This window comes from Hemiscyllium ocellatum, chromosome 46 (genome assembly GCF_020745735.1).
Source record: "Hemiscyllium ocellatum isolate sHemOce1 chromosome 46, sHemOce1.pat.X.cur, whole genome shotgun sequence".
Lineage (NCBI taxonomy): Eukaryota > Metazoa > Chordata > Chondrichthyes > Orectolobiformes > Hemiscylliidae > Hemiscyllium > Hemiscyllium ocellatum.
This window is the reverse complement of record NC_083446.1, coordinates 2,695,883-2,715,227: the sequence shown is the minus strand read 5'-3', so window position 1 is coordinate 2,715,227 and position 19,345 is coordinate 2,695,883. Positions and strand designations below refer to the sequence as shown.

The 19,345-nt window shown below is 50.4% G+C and overlaps 1 protein-coding gene across 4 annotated transcripts in view; it reads right to left on the bottom strand.

The window, feature by feature from the left end:
- map4k2 (mitogen-activated protein kinase kinase kinase kinase 2) overlaps nt 1-19,345 on the bottom strand; it is an 81,251-nt gene that overhangs the window by 9,361 nt on the left and 52,545 nt on the right. For all 4 annotated transcript variants that reach the window (XM_060855810.1, XM_060855811.1, XM_060855812.1 and 1 more), the window contains 9 exons: nt 17,999-18,146; nt 16,816-16,913; nt 14,848-14,889; nt 12,410-12,494; nt 11,139-11,218; nt 6,107-6,167; nt 5,272-5,395; nt 2,312-2,370; nt 4-107 (listed from right to left, as the gene is read on the bottom strand). In XM_060855810.1, the coding sequence (XP_060711793.1) occupies nt 4-107; nt 2,312-2,370; nt 5,272-5,395; nt 6,107-6,167; nt 11,139-11,218; nt 12,410-12,494; nt 14,848-14,889; nt 16,816-16,913; nt 17,999-18,146 (801 nt within the window). The remainder of the gene's footprint in view (nt 1-3; nt 108-2,311; nt 2,371-5,271; nt 5,396-6,106; nt 6,168-11,138; nt 11,219-12,409; nt 12,495-14,847; nt 14,890-16,815; nt 16,914-17,998; nt 18,147-19,345) is intronic.

The following is a 19,345-nucleotide window of genomic DNA, read 5'->3' as shown; positions in this document are numbered from 1 at the left end:
TACCTTGTGCATCATGAACTTCTGTAGGGGCTCATACCACTGGAGAAGGACGATGGCATTGTCCAAGGCTGTACACAGGAACGTCGATGTTGTGTGGGGGTTTCTCACTGCAGACAGACACAAGGAGACCACAGCATTGCTTCCACATTCACAACAGACAGCCTGCAGCATAGCCAAGTCAAGTGGTACGGAGAGGTTTATTCTGTAGATAGCCGGCTGGAATCTCACCCAGGGGTTTGGTAAGGGTTTATATACAGAATAACAGCTCCCCGGGAGGGAATTACAGACTAGAATCTAATCGAGGGGTTCAGGGTGGGGTTTATATACAGAATTACAGATACCCTGGAAGGGAGTTACAGACTGGGATCTAATCAAGGGGTTCAGGGTGGTTTATATACAGATACCCTGGGAGGGAGTTACAGACTGGGATCTAATCAAGGGGTTCAGGGTGGTTTATATACAGATACCCTGGGAGGGAGTTACAGACTGGGATCTAATCGAGGGGTTCAGGGTGGTTTATATACAGAATAACAGATACCCCGGGAGGGAGTTACAGACTAGAATCTAATCGAGGGGTTCAGGGTGGGGTTTATATACAGAATAACAGATACCCCGGGAGGGAGTTACAGACTGGGATCTAATCGAGGGGTTCGGGTGGTTTATATACAAAATAACAGATACCCCGGGAGGGAATTACAGACTGGGATCTAATCGAGGGGTTCAGGGTGGTTTATATACAGAATAACAGATACCCCGGGAGGGAGTTACAGACTAGAATCTAATCGAGGGGTTCAGGGTGGGGTTTATATACAGAATTACAGATACCCTGGGAAGGAGTTACAGACTGGGATCTAATCGAGGGGTTCAGGGTGGTTTATATACAGAATTACAGATACCCCGGGGGGGAGTTACAGACTAGAATCTAATCGAGGGGTTCAGGGTGGGGTTTATATACAGAATAACAGATACCCCGGGAGGGAGTTACAGACTGGAATCTAATCGAGAGGTTCAAGGTGGTTTATATATAGAATAACAGATACCCCAGTGGGAGTTACAGATTGGAATCTAATCAAGGGTTCAGGGTGGGTTGTATACAGAATAACAGATACCCCAGGAGGCAGTTACAGACTAGAATCTAATCGAGGGGTTCGGGGTGGGGTTTATATACTGAATAACAGATACCCCAGGAGGGAGTTACAGACTGGAATCTAATCGAGGGGTTCGGGGTGGTTTATATACAGAATAACAGATACCCCGGGAGGGAGTTACAGACTAGAATCTAATCGAGGGATTCAGGGTGGGGTTTATATACAGAATTACAGATACCCCGGGAGGGAGTTACAGACTAGAATCTAATCAAGAGGTTCGGGGTGGTTTATATACAGAATTACAGATACCCTGGGAGGGAGTTACAGACTGGGATCTAATCGAGGGGTTCAGGGTGGTTTATATACAGAATAACAGATACCCAGGAGGGAGGTACAGACTGGGATCTAATCGAGGGGTTCGGGGTGGGTTTATATACAGAATAACAGATACCCTGGGAGGGAGTTACAGACTGGGATCTAATCAAGGGGTTCGGGGTGGGGTTTATATACAGAATAACAGATACCCCGGGAGGGAGTTACAGACTGGGATCTAATCGAGGGGTTCGGGTGGTTTATATACAAAATAACAGATACCCCGGGAGGGAATTACAGACTGGAATCTAATCGAGGGGTTCAGGGTGGGGTTTATATACAGAATAACAGATACCCCGGGAGAGAGTTACAGACTGGAATCTAATCGAGGGGTTCAGGGTGGGGTTTATATACAGAATAACAGATGCCTTGGGAGGGAGTTACAGACTGGAATCTAATCGAGGGGTTCAGGGTGGAGTTTACATACAGAATAACAGATACCCCGGGAGGGAATTACAGACTGGAATCTAATCGAGGGTTTGGGGTGGGTTGTATACAGAATAACAGATACCCCGGGAGGGAGTTACAGACTGGAATCTAATCGAGGGGTTCGGGGTGGTTTATATACAGAATAACAGTTAACCCGGGAGGGAGTTACAGACTGGAATCTAATCGAGGGGTTCGGGGTGGGGTTTATATACAGAATAACAGATACCCCGGGAGAGAGTTACAGACTGGAATCTAATCGAGGGGTTCTCTCTGGATATTAGCAAGATGCTGGGACAGTGTGAATGAAGCATTGTTGGTGAACATTTCAGTATATTACAGTCTCACACACGCTGGCAGGAAAGACACGCACACAGACACACCCACTGACCCTGGGGGCAGGGTGTCTCTGTCCAGTTCCTCACCTACACAGCACTTGCGACAGCCTTTGGTGTCTGGGATCCTCAAGGACGGGGTGAATTTCCTGCAAGAGGAACAGGAGAGTTGGTCATTCCTACTGCCGGGAGAAGGGGTGATCAGAGAGGAGACGGGCCGAATGAGCTGTTTCCCAAGAGGCAGTGGGGGGATGGTGGGAGAGAGATATCCGGGAAATGGATGAGGACTGTGTGCAGTAGCGTTGATGGAGTGGAGAGGTCAATGTTTCCCTGAAGTGTCATGGGTCAGATTCACCTTGATGGGCCGAAGGTCATCTTCTGGCCTGTTCTTTGTTCTGCTTCAGAGTGTGTGCAGGAGGTAAGGTCCATCAGCAGTGACCCACTATTCATGACCTTGATAGGTGGTGGAGTCCGTGTATGATTGTAGACAGAAGCTGCACGTTATTAATTTCCTGTTGAATAACTCCTAGTGGGATTTACATTTCTTTCGCAGAGATGTGGGGGTCACTGGAGCAGCATTATATGACCCAGCCAGAACTGGAACTGAACTCATTCAGCCATTTCAGATGGGTTTGGGGTCTGGAGTCACATATAGGCCAGACCAGGGAAGAATCCCCATTTCTTAAGGACGTGAGTGACCCAGATAGGTGTTTACAGCACCTGACGATAGTTGGACAGTCACCACCGGCAAGAATAAGCCTCCAATTCCAATTTACATTAAGAGTTCATTTAAATTCCTGAGTTGCCATGATGAGATTTGAAGCATTGACCTTAAAGAATTGGCCCGGTGACGTTAATGCCATTCCCCAGCCTAGCCCATGTCTGAATAGATTGACGGTCCCCAGGTTTCCAGCGCAGCCTGAGGCTGCTCACTGAGTGAGAAGGAAGGACAAGACCAGAGTCTGAGAGGTGGGTCAGTGAGAGAGAGAGAAAAGGGAATGGGAGAGACATGGGGGTGAGGGAGAGAGAGGGACATAAAGGAGAGGGGGAGGACATGGAGGGAGAGAGAGAGAGAGAGAGACGGAAAGGACATTGGTGGGGGAGAGAGAGAGGGGGAAAGGACACGGGGGGGGGAGAGAGAGAGAGACGGAAAGGACATGGGGGGGAGAGAGAGGGAAAGGACACGGGGGGAGAGCGAGAGAATTGGAAAGGACACGGGGGGGAGAGAGAGAGATGGAAAGGACATGGGGGGGGAGAGAGAGGGAAAGGACACAGGGGAGAGAGAGGGAAAGGACATGGGGGAGAGAGAGGGAAAGGACATGGGGGAGAGAGAGAGGGAAAGGACATGGGGGGGAGAGAGAGGGAAAGGACACAGGGGAGAGAGAGGGAAAGGACATGGGGGAGAGAGAGAGGGAAAGGACATGGGGGGGAGAGAGAGAGAGAGGGAAAGGACATGGGGGGGAGAGAGAGGGAAAGGACACGGGGGGGAGAGAGAGAGAGAGGGAAAGGACATGGGGGGGAGAGAGAGGGAAAGGACACAGGGGAGAGAGAGGGAAAGGACATGGGGGAGAGAGAGAGGGAAAGGACATGGGGGGGAGAGAGAGAGAGAGGGAAAGGACATGGGGGGGAGAGAGAGGGAAAGGACACGGGGGGGAGAGAGAGAGAGAGGGAAAGGACATGGGGGGGAGAGAGAGGGAAAGGACACAGGGGAGAGAGAGGGAAAGGACATGGGGGAGAGAGAGAGGGAAAGGACATGGGGGGGAGAGAGAGAGAGAGGGAAAGGACAGGGGGGGGAGAGAGAGGGAAAGGACACGGGGGGAGAGAGAGAGAGAGGGAAAGGACATGGGGGGGGGAGAGAGGGAAAGGACACAGGGGAGAGAGAGGGAAAGGACATGGGGGAGAGAGAGAGGGAAAGGACATGGGGGGGAGAGAGAGAGAGAGGGAAAGGACATGGGGGGGAGAGAGAGGGAAAGGACACGGGGGGGAGAGAGAGAGAGAGGGAAAGGACATGGGGGGGAGAGAGAGGGAAAGGACATGGGGGGAGAGAGAGAGAGGGGGAAAGGACATGGGGGGGAGAGAGAGAGAGGGGGAAAGGACACGGGGGGGAGAGAGAGAGAGAGGGAAAGGACATGGGGGGGAGAGAGAGGGAAAGGACATGGGGGGGAGAGAGAGGGAAAGGACATGGGGGGAGAGAGAGAGGGAAAGGACATGGGGGGGAGAGAGAGAGAGGGGGAAAGGACATGGGGGGGAGAGAGAGAGAGGGGGAAAGGACATGGGGGGGAGAGAGAGAGGGAAAGGACATGGGGGGGAGAGAGAGGGAAAGAACATGGGGGGGAGAGAGAGAGAGGGAAAGGACATGGGGGGGAGAGAGAGGGAAAGGACATGGGGGGGAGAGAGAGAGAGGGAAAGGACCCGGGGGGGAGAGAGAGAGAGAGGGAAAGGACCCGGGGGGGAGAGAGAGAGAGAGGGAAAGGACATGGGGGGGAGAGAGAGGGAAAGGACATGGGGGGGAGAGAGAGGGAAAGGACATGGGGGGGGAGAGAGAGAGAGGGAAAGGACACGGGAGGGGAGAGAGAGAGGGAAAGGACACGGGGGGGAGAGAGAGAGGGAAAGGACACGGAGGGAGAGAGAGAGAGAGAGGGAAAGGACACGGGGGGAGAGAGAGAGAGAGGGAAAGGACATGGGGAGAGACAGGGAAAGGACATGGGGGGGGAGAGAGAGAAAGGACATGGGGGGGAGAGAGAGAGAGAGAGGGAGGGAGAGACGGTAAGAACATGGGGGGGTGCAGATGTAGAGAGAGAGAGAAAGACAGAAAGGACATGGAGGGGACAACCACCGGATGAAGGAGCAGCGCTCCGAAAGCCAGTGCTTCCAATTAAACCTGTTGGACTATAACCTGGTGTTGTGTGATTTTTTTTTTACATTTGTACACCCCAGTCCAACACCGGCATCTCCACATCATTGAGGGGAGAGAGAGAGAGAGGAACATATAGGGGAGAGAGAATGAGGCTGAGGGAATGGAGAGAGATGTGCTATAGGGCAGTCAGTACCTGGGGATGATCCTGTCAGTCAGCTTGTTGGCTGGGAGAGAGATATGGACCGGTCTCTTGTGAGTGTTTTTCCGTTGTTCGAACAGCATCACCAGGTGGTGGGAATAGAGCTGCAAAGACTTCCCTGGAAGACGAGAAAGAGTGAGAGGGAGAGACAGGAAGGCCACCCGTTACTGACTGGACAACATGACTCAGGCTCTCCCCATCGCTCAGACCCCACAGCCTCGACCCACTGCCCCACACCAGCCCTCACGGTGTCCACTCTCTCTGGGGGAAGCTGGTCTGGGTGCGCACGCACTCTCCTCCCCTGAAGGTGTTCACTCGAGTGACCGTTATCTACCCAACCACCCCTCACCACCCAACCACCAATCCCAGAGCCCTGTGATTCCTGAGATCAGGGCCAGGCTGAGTGAATTCTCCCGGGATAACCCATTAACAGGAGATTCCGTGTCGGGGACATCCCAGAACCAGTGAGAACGACGTATCGCCTTGGCAGTGGTGCACAAGGCTGGGAGGAGCACCACCCTGAGAAACCTCAGCGAACTGGTGGAGTGCGGGAAGGGGTCAGCACTGAGGGAGACTCCTGGACACACGTTCAGCTGAAGTCCCACCATCCGGGCTCCGGCAGCACCAAGACCGTTGGGAACCGCCAGCACTGAGACCACTCAACGTGGCACTGGCACAGAGGGAAGACCAGCCTGGTGAATGGAGAGAGAGAGAGACACACACACACACAGGGTGTGTTTTACATCCCAGTCCCAGTCAGGAGGTGCAGCAACACCAGCATCACCAGGTGTGCCGCGCCAGAGCCGGAGAGCCATCCCAGAATACTCACCAGTGACAGACATGAGGATGTTGTTGAGCACAAAGAGCCAGGAACACCTGTGGGGAAGCAACTGGGGACAGAGTGGTCAGCAAGTTAATGACAGGCTAATTCACCACATCCTCCCCCCAGTAACTCCCACTGGCTCACTCGGTCTCCTTCTTTGTGTGTGGATCTGTCTCACTCTGTATCCTTAAAGTTTGGTCCTACTCTTTTCTTTCTCATTCACTCTTTTTCTGTCTCTCCCTCACAGTGACTCTCTCATTCACTTTCTCTCTCTCTCTTTCTGTGTCTGTCTATCTCGATGTATTTGTTTCTCTCTCTTGCTTTGTGTCTGTCTCACTTTCTTTGTGTGTCTCTGTCTCATTCTTTATCTCCTTTGTTCCTCTTTCTTTCTCATTCACTCTATCTTTCCCTCTCTCTGCCTCTTTCTCTGTCCTTCCTTCCTTCCTCACAGTCTGTCTGTCTCTATTTCCATGTGTGCATTTATCTCTCGTTCTCTCTGTCTCACTCTTTATCTCAACTTTTGTCCCTCTCTCTATCTTTCTCAGTCTTTCTTTCTCATTCACTCTCTTTCTCTTAGCCTCTTTTTCTGTCTCTCTCTTTCACATTTTCTCTCGCACTCTCCGTCTTTCTATCTCTGTAAATGTCTTTATCCCTCTCACTCTCTGTGTCTCTGTCTCACCTTTTATCTCCTCAACCTTTGTCCCTCTCTGTTTCTTTTTCAATCATTCATTTTCTGTCTCCCTCTCTCTGTCCCTTTTTCTATCTCTTTCTTCCTCGCAATCTATCACTCACTTTCTGTGTGTGTGTGTGTGTGTGTGTGTGGGGGTGTGTGTGGGTGTGTTTGGGTGTGTGTGTATGTGTGTGTGTGTGTCTTTGTCATTGTGTTGACCCTGAAAGCGATAACACAATCTAATGAAGACCCACACACTGGAAGCTCCCAGGTTTGTCATCGCCAGACTGGCCTGTATAAACCCAGTTTCACCCAGAGTGTGCAAGAATATGGAGCTGCATATTCCTGATCAACATTCGAAACCCACACTTAGAGTCATAGAGATCTACAGCACGGAAACAGACCCTTCGGTCCAACCCGTCCATGCCGACCAGATATCCCAACCCAATCTAGTTCCACCTGCCAGCACCCAGCCCATATCCCTCCAAACCCTTCCTATTCATATACCCATCCAAATGCCTCTTAAATGTTGTCATTGTACCAGCCTCCACCACTTCCTCTGACTTCTCATTCCATACACGTACCACCCTCTTTGTGAAAAAGTTGCCCCTTAGGTCCCTTTTATATCTTTCCCCTCTCACCCTAAACCTATGCCCCTCTAGTTCTGGACTCCCCAACCCCAGGGAAGAGACTTTGCCTATTTATCCTATCCATGACCCTAATAATTTTATAAACCTCTATAAGGTCACCCCTCAGCCTCCAACGCTCCAGGGAAAACAGCCCCAGCCTCTCCCTGTAGCTCAAAACCTCCAACCCTGGCAATATCCTTGTAAATCTTTTCTGAACCCTTTCAAGTTTCATAACATCCTTCTGATAGGAAGGAGACCAGAATTGCACGCAATATTCCAAAAGTGGCCTAACCGATATCCTGTCCAGCCACAACATGACCTCCCAACTCCTGTACTCAGTACTCTAACTAATAAAGGAAAGCATACCAAGCGCTTTCTTCACTATTCTATCTGTCTGCGACTCCACTTTCAAGGAGCTATGAACCTGCACTCCAAGGTCTCTTTGTTCAGCAACACTCCCTAGGACCTTACCATTAAGTGTATAAGTCCTGCTAAGATTTGCTTTCCCAAAATACAGCACCTCACATTTATCTGAATTAAACTCCATCTGCCACTTCTCAGCCCATTGGCCCATCTGGTCCAGATCCTGTTGTAATCTGAGGTAACCCTCTTCGCTGTCCATTACACCTCCAACTTTGGTCTCATCTGCAAACTTACTAACTATGCCTCTTACGCTCACATCCAAATCATTTATATAAATGGCAAAAAGTAGAGGACCCAGCACCGATCCTTGTGGCACTCCACTGGTCACCAGCCTCCAGTCTGAAAAACAACCCTCCACCACCACCCTCTGTCTTCTACCTTTGAGCCAGTTCTGTATCCAAATGGTTAGTTCTCCCTCTAATCTGTGAGATCTAACCTTGTTAATCAGTCTCCCATGAGGAACCTTGTCGAACGCCTTACTGGTCCATATAGATCACATCTACTGTTCTGCCCTCATCAATCCTCTTTGTTACTTCTTCAAAAAACTCAATCAAGTTTGTGAGACATGATTTCCCACACACAAAGCCATGTTGACTCTCCCTAATCAGTCCTTGCCTTTCCAAATACATGTACATCCTGTCCCTCAGGATTCCCTCCAACAACTTGCCCACCACCGAGGTCAGGCTCCCTGGTCTATAGTTCCCTGGCTTATCCTTACCGCCCTTCTTAAACAGTAGTACCACATTAGCCAACCTCCAGTCTTCCGGCACCTCACCTGTGACTATCGATGATACAAATATCACAGCATAAGTCCCAGCAATCACTTCTCTCGCTTCCCACAGAGTTCTCGGGTACACCTGATCAGGTCCTGGGGATTTATCCACTTTTCTGTGTTTAAAGATTTGCTCCTCTGTAATCTGGACATTTTTCAAGATGTCACCATCTATTTCCCTTCAGTCTACATCTTCCATGTCCTTTTCCACAATAAATACTGATGCAAAGTACTCGTTTAGTATCTTCTGCAGTTCCACACAAAGGCTGCCTTGCTGATCTTTGAGAGGCCCTATTCTCTCCCTTGTTACCCTTTTCTCCTTAATGTATTTGTAAAAACCCTTTGGATTCTCCTTAATTCTATTTGCCAAAGCTATCTCATGTCCCCATTTTGCCCTCCTGATTTCCCTCTTAAGTATACTCCTACTACTTTGACACCTCACTCGATCTATCCTGTCTATACCTGACATATGCTTCCTTCTTTTTCTTAACCAAACCCTCAATTTCTTTAGTCATCCAGCATTCCCTATACCTACCAGCCTTCCCTTTCACCCTGACAGGAATATACTTTCTCTGGATTCTCGTTATCTCATTTCTGAAGGCTTCCCATTTTCCAGCCGTCCCTTTACCTGCGAACATCTGCCTCCAATCAGCTTTTGAAAGTTCTTGCCTAATACCGTCAAAATTGGCCTTTCTTCAATTTAGAACTTCAACTTTTAGATCTGGTCTATCCTTTTCCATCACTATTTTAAATCTAATAGAATTATGGTCACTGGCCCCAAAGTGCTCCCCCACAGACACCTCAGACACCTGCCCTGCCTTATTTCCCAAGAGTAGGTCAAGTTTTGCACCTTCTCTAGTAGGTATATCCACATACTGAATCAGAAAATTGTCTTGGACACACTGAACAAATTCCTCTCCATCTAAACCTTTAACACTATGACAGTCCCAGTCGATGTTTGGAAAGTTAAAATCCCCTACCATAACTACCCTATTATTCTTACAGATAGCTGAGATCTCCTTACAAGTTTGTTTCTCAATTTCCCTCTGACTATTGGGGGGTCTATAATACAATCCCAATAAGGTGATCATTCCTTTCTTATTTCTCAGTTCCACCCAAATAACTTCCCTGGATATATTTTTGGGAATCTCGTCCCTCAGTACAGCTGTAATGCTCTCCCTTATCAAAAACGCCATTCGCCCTCCTCTCTTGCCTCCCTTTCTATCCTTCCTGTAGCATTTGTATCCTGGAACATTAAGCTGCCAGTCCTGCCCATCCCTGAGCCATGTTTCTGTTATTGCTATAATATCCCAGTCCCATGTTCCTAACCATGCCCTGAGTTCATCTGCCTTCCCTGTTAGGCCCCTTGCATTGAAATAAATGCAGTTTAATTTATTAGTCCTACTTTGTCCCTGCCTGCCCTGACTGTTTGACTCACTTCTGTTCTCAGCTGTACCCGTCTCATATCGATCTCTTTCCTCACTATCTCCCTGGGTTCCACCCCCCCACCCTACTAGTTTAAATCCTCCCAAGCAGTTCTAGCACATTTCCCTGCCAGTATATTAGTCCCCGTCCAATTTAGGTGCAATCCATCCTTCTTGTACAGGCCACTTCTACCCCAAAAGAAATTCCAATGATCCAAAAATGTGAATTCTTCTCCCATACACCAGCTCCTCAGCCATGCATTCATCTGCTCTATCCTCCTATTCCTGCCCTCACTCGCTTGTAGCACTGGGAGTAATCCAGATACTACTACCCTTGAGGACCTCCTTTTTAAATTCCAGCCTAACTCTCTGTAATCTCCCTTCAGAATCTCAACCTTTTCCCTTCCAATGTCGTTGGTTCCAATAGGTATAATGACCTCTTGCTGGCCCCTCTCCCCTTTGAGAACATTCTGCACCCTCTCTAACACATCCTTGATCCTGGCATCAGGGAAGCAACACAGCATTCTGCTTTTTCTCTGCTGGCCACAGAAACGTCTGTCTGTACCTCGGACTAGAGAATCCCCTAACACAATCAATCTCTTGGAACCTGATGTACCTCTCACTGCATTAGAGCCAGTCCCAATACCAGAAACTTGGCTGTTTGTGCTACGTTCCCCTGAGAATCCATCACCCCCTACATTTTCCAAAACAGCATACCTGTTTGAAGATGTGGTACCATGGGAATATAGAGAGTGAAGGAAACAGGTCATCACAGTGATGCATTCTAAAGCTAAACAACCTCATAGAGCTGGGAGTGTGTGTGTGTGTGTGTGCGCGCGCGTGTATCCCAGTGAGAGTCTCTGTGTGTGTGAGCCTGTACCACAGTGAGATAGACAGGCAGGAGGCTGGAAGAACACAGCAAGGCCAGGCAGCATCAGGAGGTGGAGAAGTCAACATTTCAGGTATAACCCTTCTTCAGCTCCTGATGCTGCCTGGCTTGCTGTGTTTTTCTAGTTACCTGCCTATCGATTTTGGATTCTAGCAACTGCTGGGTTTTTTTTGTCTCTGTACCCCAGTGAGAGTCAGGGAGTTTAACTAAAGACAAAAATAAATCATCTACCTTTTCTATTGTATCTTCATGGAGTTCATTTAGATTCAGAGTGTAGATTCCTTCATCAGCACCCAGGATTAAATACTGATCTAGAGAGAGGGAGGAAAATATTCTCATGTCTCAAACTCATTTCCTGACCTCAGACTGTCCCAAAGCTTCTAACACTGCAGTGCTCCCTCAGCACTGACCCTCTGACAGTGCAGCACTCCCTCAGCACTGACCCTCTGACAGTGCGGCGCTCCCTCAGCACTGACCCTCTGACAGTGCGGCGCTCCCTCAGCACTGACCCTCTGACAGTGCGGCACTCCCTCAGCACTGACCCTCCGACAGTGCGGCGCTCCCTCAGCACTGACCCTCCGACAGTGCCCGCTGAAATGATGGAAAGTAATCTAGTTTATGTGGCCTGTGTCTGCAAAATGGTGAGTTACGTTACCAGGTTAAATCGTCCTTCTAGAACAGTGACAAAATGCAGTGTTTGTCAGATCAAGTGATGTAACCCCTGGAGTGTTAATGAAATAAGATATTTATATTGTAGAGTTCAGGTAGACAGATAAATTAAACATTAAATTGTTTAGTTCAGAATATTCAAAGATTGACTTGTGTTTTGAAATCACAGGGACTGAATTTTTAGGAGAATCTTAGGGAAAACAGATTGTGGTCAGAACCAGTGTAGTTTTTCCCTTGGAATTCTGTGTCTGTGAAAAGTGACTCAGTTGCAAAATAGTTTGAGAAGTCTGGTTTGTGAAACATCCAAACCAGGAATGTTTGGTTAGAAATATGCAAAGCTGAGAAAATTTAAGCTCTCGGTTTTGAGGGTATTCATAAAGAAGAAACCACAGCTCACAGAACCAAGACTGCAGGGAATCAGTTACGTAGGAATTGATTATTTGATCTCGGGTGTAATCACTGTGAATTTAAACCTCTGTCAAGGTGTGTTCTGAAGATATTTCTAACTGTGTTAATAGCTTTTTATTTCCTGATGTGTTTTGTATGAACCTCTAGCTTTGTGTTTCAATGACTCACCATCAGGTTAACTAAACAGACGTGATTTATCGAGACAACTTTCTTTCTGGGATCTGACTTGTTCAGTAATTACCATCAGCTGGGATCTCTGCAGGTGTAGGGAAGGGGAGCGAGGCGGAATTTGCCCGTGAGTGTGTCAGATTTCAAATATGGGAGCTGGGGGCGCAGGTCTTTCCAGTGTCCCACCCTGAGCATCGCTTGCAATGAGCTGTGATGGGCTTCGGCTCTCCCTCCCCCCACCGACGCGCCACTGTTACCTCTCGTCTTTGGGTGGATCCAAGAGACGGAACAATTCAACTTCAAAGGACAGCCATTAAACACCTTGGAGAAACATGCTCCCATCTGTGACAGAGAGAGGTATCAGCAGGAAACCTTCACGTGTATCAAGTCTCTCTGTGCTGCTACTGTCTTTACATATCGTGGTCACGTCAATCCCAAAACAATGGCTCCATTTTTGTTTCAGTTACTTCGCTGGCTCACTTGCGGGACCCAGTATTTACTGACCCGTCCCTAATTGCCCACGATAAAATGGGGGTGAGCTGCCTCCTTGACCCGCTGCAGTCCATGTGCTGTGGGTAGACCCACAGTGTCCCTTAGGGAGGGAATCCCAGGATTCTGACCCAGCCACACTGAGGGAACGGCGAGATATTTCCAAGTCGGGATGGGGAGGGGCTCGGAGGGGAACTTGCAGGGGGTGGTGTTCCCGTGTATCTGCTGCCCCTTGTCCTTCTGGATGGAAGTGGCCGTGGGTTTGGAAGGTGCTGCCTGAGGGTCTTTGGTGAGTTTCTGCAGTGTATCTTGTAGCTGGTACACACTGCTGCTACTGAGCGTCGGTGAGGGGTGGGAGGGAGGGAGGGGGTGTTTGTGGGGGTGGGGCCAATCCAGCGGGGGCTGCTTTGTCCCTGGATGGTGTCGAGCTTCTTGAGTGTTGTTGGAGCTGCCCCATCCAGGGGCAAGTGGGGAGTGTTCCCTCCCCCTCCTGCCTTGGGCCTTGTAGATGGTGGGACAGGCTTTGGGGGGAGTCAGGAGGAGAGTTACTCGCTGCAGGATTCCCAGCCTCGGAACCTGCTCTTGGAACCGCTGGTGAGCCCAGTTGAGTTTCTGGTCAATGGTAATCCCAAGATGTTGATAGTGGGGGGACTCAGTGACGGTACTGACATTAGAATGTCAAGGGGTAATGGTTAGATTCTCTCGTATTGGATATAGTCATTGCCTGGTATTTGTGTGACACTCGTGTCTCGCCAGGATATTGCCCAGATCTTTGTTCCATTTGAACACGGACTGCTTCAGTATCTGAGGGGGGAGGGAGGGGGGGTGAATGGAGCTGAATACTGTGCAATCACCAGCGAACATCCCCCACCTCTGAACTGTGCCAGTGAAAGGGCCAGCCCATTTGTGCATTTCTTGGTGGGGACAGAGGGAGGGGGAACAGAAACGGAGTGATACACTCACTCCCAGGCCCCCTGCTCCCATCATGGCCAATGGGAGACTGGGTCACTGTTGGAGACCAAAATGGCGGGTGGGCCAATGGCTTTGTCCCCTGCACTGCTCCTGGAGTGATGACATTTGGGGGAGGGGTGGGTTGCTGACAAGACACCCCCACCCCCCACCCTTCAGTGGAGTGAAGAGGGGTGGGGCAGTGTGTATTACACTCGATCACACCCTCCCATCCAACCTCCCCACTGCCCTGAGCCTGTGTCTCAGAGACGAAAATGTGTTGCTGGTTAAAGCGCAGCAGGTCAGGCAGCATCCAAGGAACAGGAAATTCGATGTTTCAGGCATAAGCCCTTCATCAGGAATGAGGAAAGTGTGTCCAGCAGGCTAAGATAAAAGGTAGGGAGGAAGGACTTGGGGGAGGGGCGATGGAGATGCGATAGGTGGAAGGAGGTCAAGGTGAGGGTGATAGGCCGGAGTGGGGTGGGGGCGGAGAGGTCAGGAAGAAGATTGCAGGTTAGGAAGGCGGTGCTGAGTTCGAGGGAATCGACTGAGACAAGGTGGGGGGAGGGAAAATGAGGAAACTGGAGAAATCTGAGTTCATCCCTTGTGGTTGGAGGGTTCCCAGGCGGAAGATGAGGCGCTCTTCCTCCAACCGTCGTGTTGTTATGTTCTGCCGATGGAGGAGTCAAGGATCTGCATGTCCTCGGTGGAGTGGGAGGGGGAGTTAAAGTGTTGAGCCACGGGGCGGTTGGGTTGGTTGGTCCGGGCATCCCAGAGGTGTTCTCTGAAACGTTCCGCAAGTAGGCGGCCCGTCTCCCCAATATAGAGGAGGCCACATCGGGTGCAGCGGATGCAATAGATGATGTGTGTGGAGGTACAGGTGAATTTGTGGCGGATATGGAAGGATCCCTTGGGGCCTTGGAGGGAAGTGAGGGGGGAGGTGTGGGCGCAAGTTTTGCATTTCCTGCGGTTGCAGGGGAAGGTGCCGGGAGTGGGGGTTGGGTTGGTGGGGGGTGTGGACCTGACGCGGGAGTCACGGAGGGAGTGGTCTTTGTGGAATGTCAGAGACAACAGGACATTGTGTATGAGCACACAGAATACATCAAACATCGTAACTCCTTCATCGATGGGGAACGCAGACACCAGGAGTTTCAGACAAGGCCCCCTTGCACACCTCCCAGTTTCGAGCCGTTATCTGATTCCCCTCTTTCGGACAATCCTGTTCAAGCTGCTTACTGACATCCCGATTTGTACTCACGTGAACTTTGGGAGTTGGAGGCAGTCCATGACAAATCTCTCTCTGTAAACGAATGGAGAATATTAAACTCCACTGCTCAGCAGGAGGGAGGGGCCTCTCAGCCAGGACCACACAAGGAATGGGTCCCTGAATCCACACAGCAGGGCAACTCTGGTTTTGTCATTCTCCTCTACACACACACACACACACACTCACACACACACTCACACACACACTCACACACACACACACACACACTCACACACACACACACACACACAAACGCATATGCAGTCACACGTACAGAGAATCTCACTATCATTCACACACTCTCACACATTCAGAGGGTCTGACACATGTACACATTTTCAGCGAGTCTCAATATTACACACACTCAGAGGATGTGGCTATCATACACACACTTTCTGAGGGTCTCACTATCACACTCACAGACACACACACTTCCAAAGTGTGTCACTATCACTCTCACTTGCACACTCATAGATACATACATGCTCCAATTCACCAACACAGGCACACTCACAGCCACACACACTCACGAGCCCTTCTACAGAAAGGATATTATTAAACTAGAAAGGGTGTGTAAAGGATTTACTAAGATGCTACCTGGACTGTAGGTTTGTATTATAAGGAGAGGCTGAGGAGGTTTATAAAACCATGTGAGGCACAAAGAAGGTAGAATGGCAGAGAGCTTTTCCCAGGGTAGGTGAGTCTAGGATTAAGGTGAGAGGGGAAAGATGCAAAAGGTTTATTCACACAGAGTGTGGTGAGTGTGTGGAACGGGATGCCTGAGGGAGTGGTGGAGGTGAGTACAATTCTTTCATTTAGGAAACATTTGGACAGTACATGGATAGGATAGGTACGGAGGGCTGTGTACCTACACAGGCAAACGGAACGGGGTTAATTGGTGAAAATGGCCGCGCTGGGCCGAAGGGCCTGTTTCCATGCTGTAGACTGCTATAACTCGATAGGATCCAAACATACCCACACAAGCAAACACACAACACTCATTCTCTCTCACACACTCACACACACACACAACACACTCTCTCACACACACACACACACACACACTCTCTCACACACACACACACACCACACACACACACACACACACCACACACACACTCTCTCACACACACACACACACCACACACTCACACACACACACCCCCCACACACACACACCACACACACACACACACCACACACACACACCACACACCACTCTCTCTCTCACACACACACACACACCACTCTCTCTCACACTCACACACCACTCTCTCTCACACACACACACCACTCTCTCTCACACACACACACACCACTCTCTCTCTCACACACACACACCACTCTCTCTCACACACACACACACACACACCACTCTCTCACGCACGCACACACCACATTCTCTCATGCACACACACACCACACTCTCTCATGCACACACGCACCACTCTCTCACACGCACACACACCACTCTCTCACACGCACACACACACCACTCCCTTGCACGCACACACACGCACACACCACTCTCTTACGCACACATACACACCACACTCTCACGCACACGCACACACAACAGTCTCTCACACTCATACGTGCACATACACACAACACACTCCTGTACACACATACACTCCTATACAAACACACACATTCCTATACACACACACACTCACACACACACACACACTCACACACACACACACACACACCCTCCTGCCTATACCTCTCCACCCCTTTCTCTCCCTCTCCCATCCTTAAAACCGATCTCTGTGAGTGAGCATGTGGGCCTCCTGTCCCTGATGTGGGTCAAACATTGCCTGGCTGATGCTGCTGGGAACGGCTAACTGTGTGAAAGGTGCCTGTCAAATGCAGCGATGTATATTTTGGAAATGTGGGGATCGTAGGGGAAAGCTGTGACCGACGTTTCCCCTCCCTCTCCCCGACCGGCTTACTCACTTGCGTTCCGTACTCGTTGGACGGCGCGGTCCCCTCGGACAGGTCGGAATCCCGGGCCACAGTCTCTGCAGGCCCAGAGCGCACTGCTCCCACTCTCCCTGCGAACACGCGTGGACAACAGCATCAGTGAGTGTTCGCCCCCCCATCCCGCTCCTCCCTCCAATCAGATGGGGCGGTGGGGAGGGGAACGCCGACCACCAGGGGCTCACTCGCCTGTCCCTTTCCGAGTACATCCCTCTCAGACAGACATGGAGTCACATACCCCCCCTGGGTAAGGATGACACCCCGTGGCGAAGGGGAAATGTCACTGGGCTGGTGAATTTAGAGACCCCCAGATTATGTATTTATTCATTCTGGGGGTGAGGGTGTCTCTGACTGGGCCCAGAATGTATTGCCCATCCCTAATTACCCAGGGGGCAATAAAGAGTCAACCCCAATGCTGTGGGTCTGGAGTCACGTGTAGGCCAGACTAAGTAAGGATGGCAGCTTCCTTCCCAAAGGGCAATAGTGACCCAGATGGGGCTGAAGAAGGGCTTATGCCCGAAACGTCGACTCTCCTGCTCCTTGGCTGCTGCCTGACCTGCTGCGCTTTTCCAGCAACACATTTCCAGCAGGGGTTTTGTAACACTCAGCAATGGAGTCATAGTCATCATTAGACTCTGAATTCCAGATTTTTCCTTCACTGAATTCCAATTCCACGATCTGCCGTGTGGTGGGATTCAAACCCACGTTACAGCTCATTATGTGGGTCTCCAGCGATGATACCACGAGAGCATCACCTCCCCATGTCCTGGGGAGACTGGCTCAGATACCAAGCTCACAGCTGGTGGGATTCGGACGCGATTGATGAATAAAGAATTGTATCTCTCAGTGATGGTGACTGTGACAATACAAATGGAGAGAGTAGTTCATAAAACAAGTGGGACTTGACTGACAGAGGCACAGATTACAGGAGCAGGGAGGTCAGGATCTGGACCAGATGGGCCAAAGGGCTGAGAAGTGGCAGATGGTGTTTAATTCAGATAAATGCGAGGTGCTGCATTTTGGGAAAGCAAATCTTAGCAGGACTTATACACTTAATGGTAAGGTCCTGGCTGAACAGTGTGGGACAGGCTGGAGGAGGGGGACTGAAGAGCCTCCAGCTGTTCCCATGAAGAGTGCAGTGAGCAGTTTACTTGTGTACCTTGACCCTGGTCCTGCGAGTGTTGGTCCGAGTGGGTGGTGCCAGGGTGTGTAGGGTGGTGGGCACTGTGCTCAGACTCGGCTCGGGAGTCAGGCCGTGAGACGTGACGGACGGTGGAGTATTTATCCGTGTCACTGCAGCTCTCCTCCTGCAGACAACATGGGAAAGCAGTCAGTGCTTCAGGCAGGGCTGAATGGCCTCACCCAGCAGGGCTGAGTTCAACAGAATAGGCAGTAGGAAGGTGAACACACACTCACACACTCAGACACACTCACTCACCCGTAGACACTCTCTCTCTCACACACACACAGACACACTCACTCACCCGTAGACACACTCACACACTCAGACACACTCACTCACCTGTAGACATACTCACACACGCTCACACACTCAGACTCACTCACTCACCCGCAGACACTCTCTCACACACACACACACCCCACATACACACACCCACACCCCGACACACACAGACATCCCTCCCCACATACACACCCACACACATCCAGCCACACACACATTCACCCCCACACCCACACATTCACCCCCACACACACACACACACACATTCACCCCCCCCCCCCCACACACACACACACATTCACCCCCACACACACACATTCACCCCCACACACACATTCACCCCACACACACACACACACACATTCACCCCACACACACCCCACATACATCCACCCATACACCCACACACACACCCACACACACATACATTCACTCACTCACACATTCACCCACACATAACCCCCACACACACATTCACCCCACACACACATTCACCCACACCCCACACACACACCCCGCGGCCTTGGGAACGGTGTTATGATCGAACATTTACAGTCAGTCCGAGAGTGAAGGTGTTATGGTTTAGAATGTGCCATCACCCAACTCTCGGTGTGTGTCTGTGTCTCCCCTCTTATATTCTCTCTCACTTGGCCTTCTCTCTTCCCATCTCTGCCACTTTTCCATCACCTTTCTCCTTCTCTGCACCTCTCAATCTCCCCCTCCCATTTCTCTTCCAATATCCCTCTTTCTCTCTCTTTCACTCTCCCTCTCACACACTCCCTCTCTCTTTTGACCCCATTCAAAAACTCCTCCACTCGCTCTCTCACTCCCATCCTCCGTCTTACTTTTACTTCTCTCTCCTTCAGTTTTACTCGGGTCACTCTCACCTCTCCTTATGTTTCTTCCTCCCCTATGTTAACAGGGTCAGCACTGAGGGAGCGGGCACTGTCAGAGGGTCAGTGCTGAGGGAGCGGGCACTGTCAGAGGGTCAGTGCTGAGGGAGCGGGCACTGTCAGAGGGTCAGTGCTGAGGGAGCGGGCA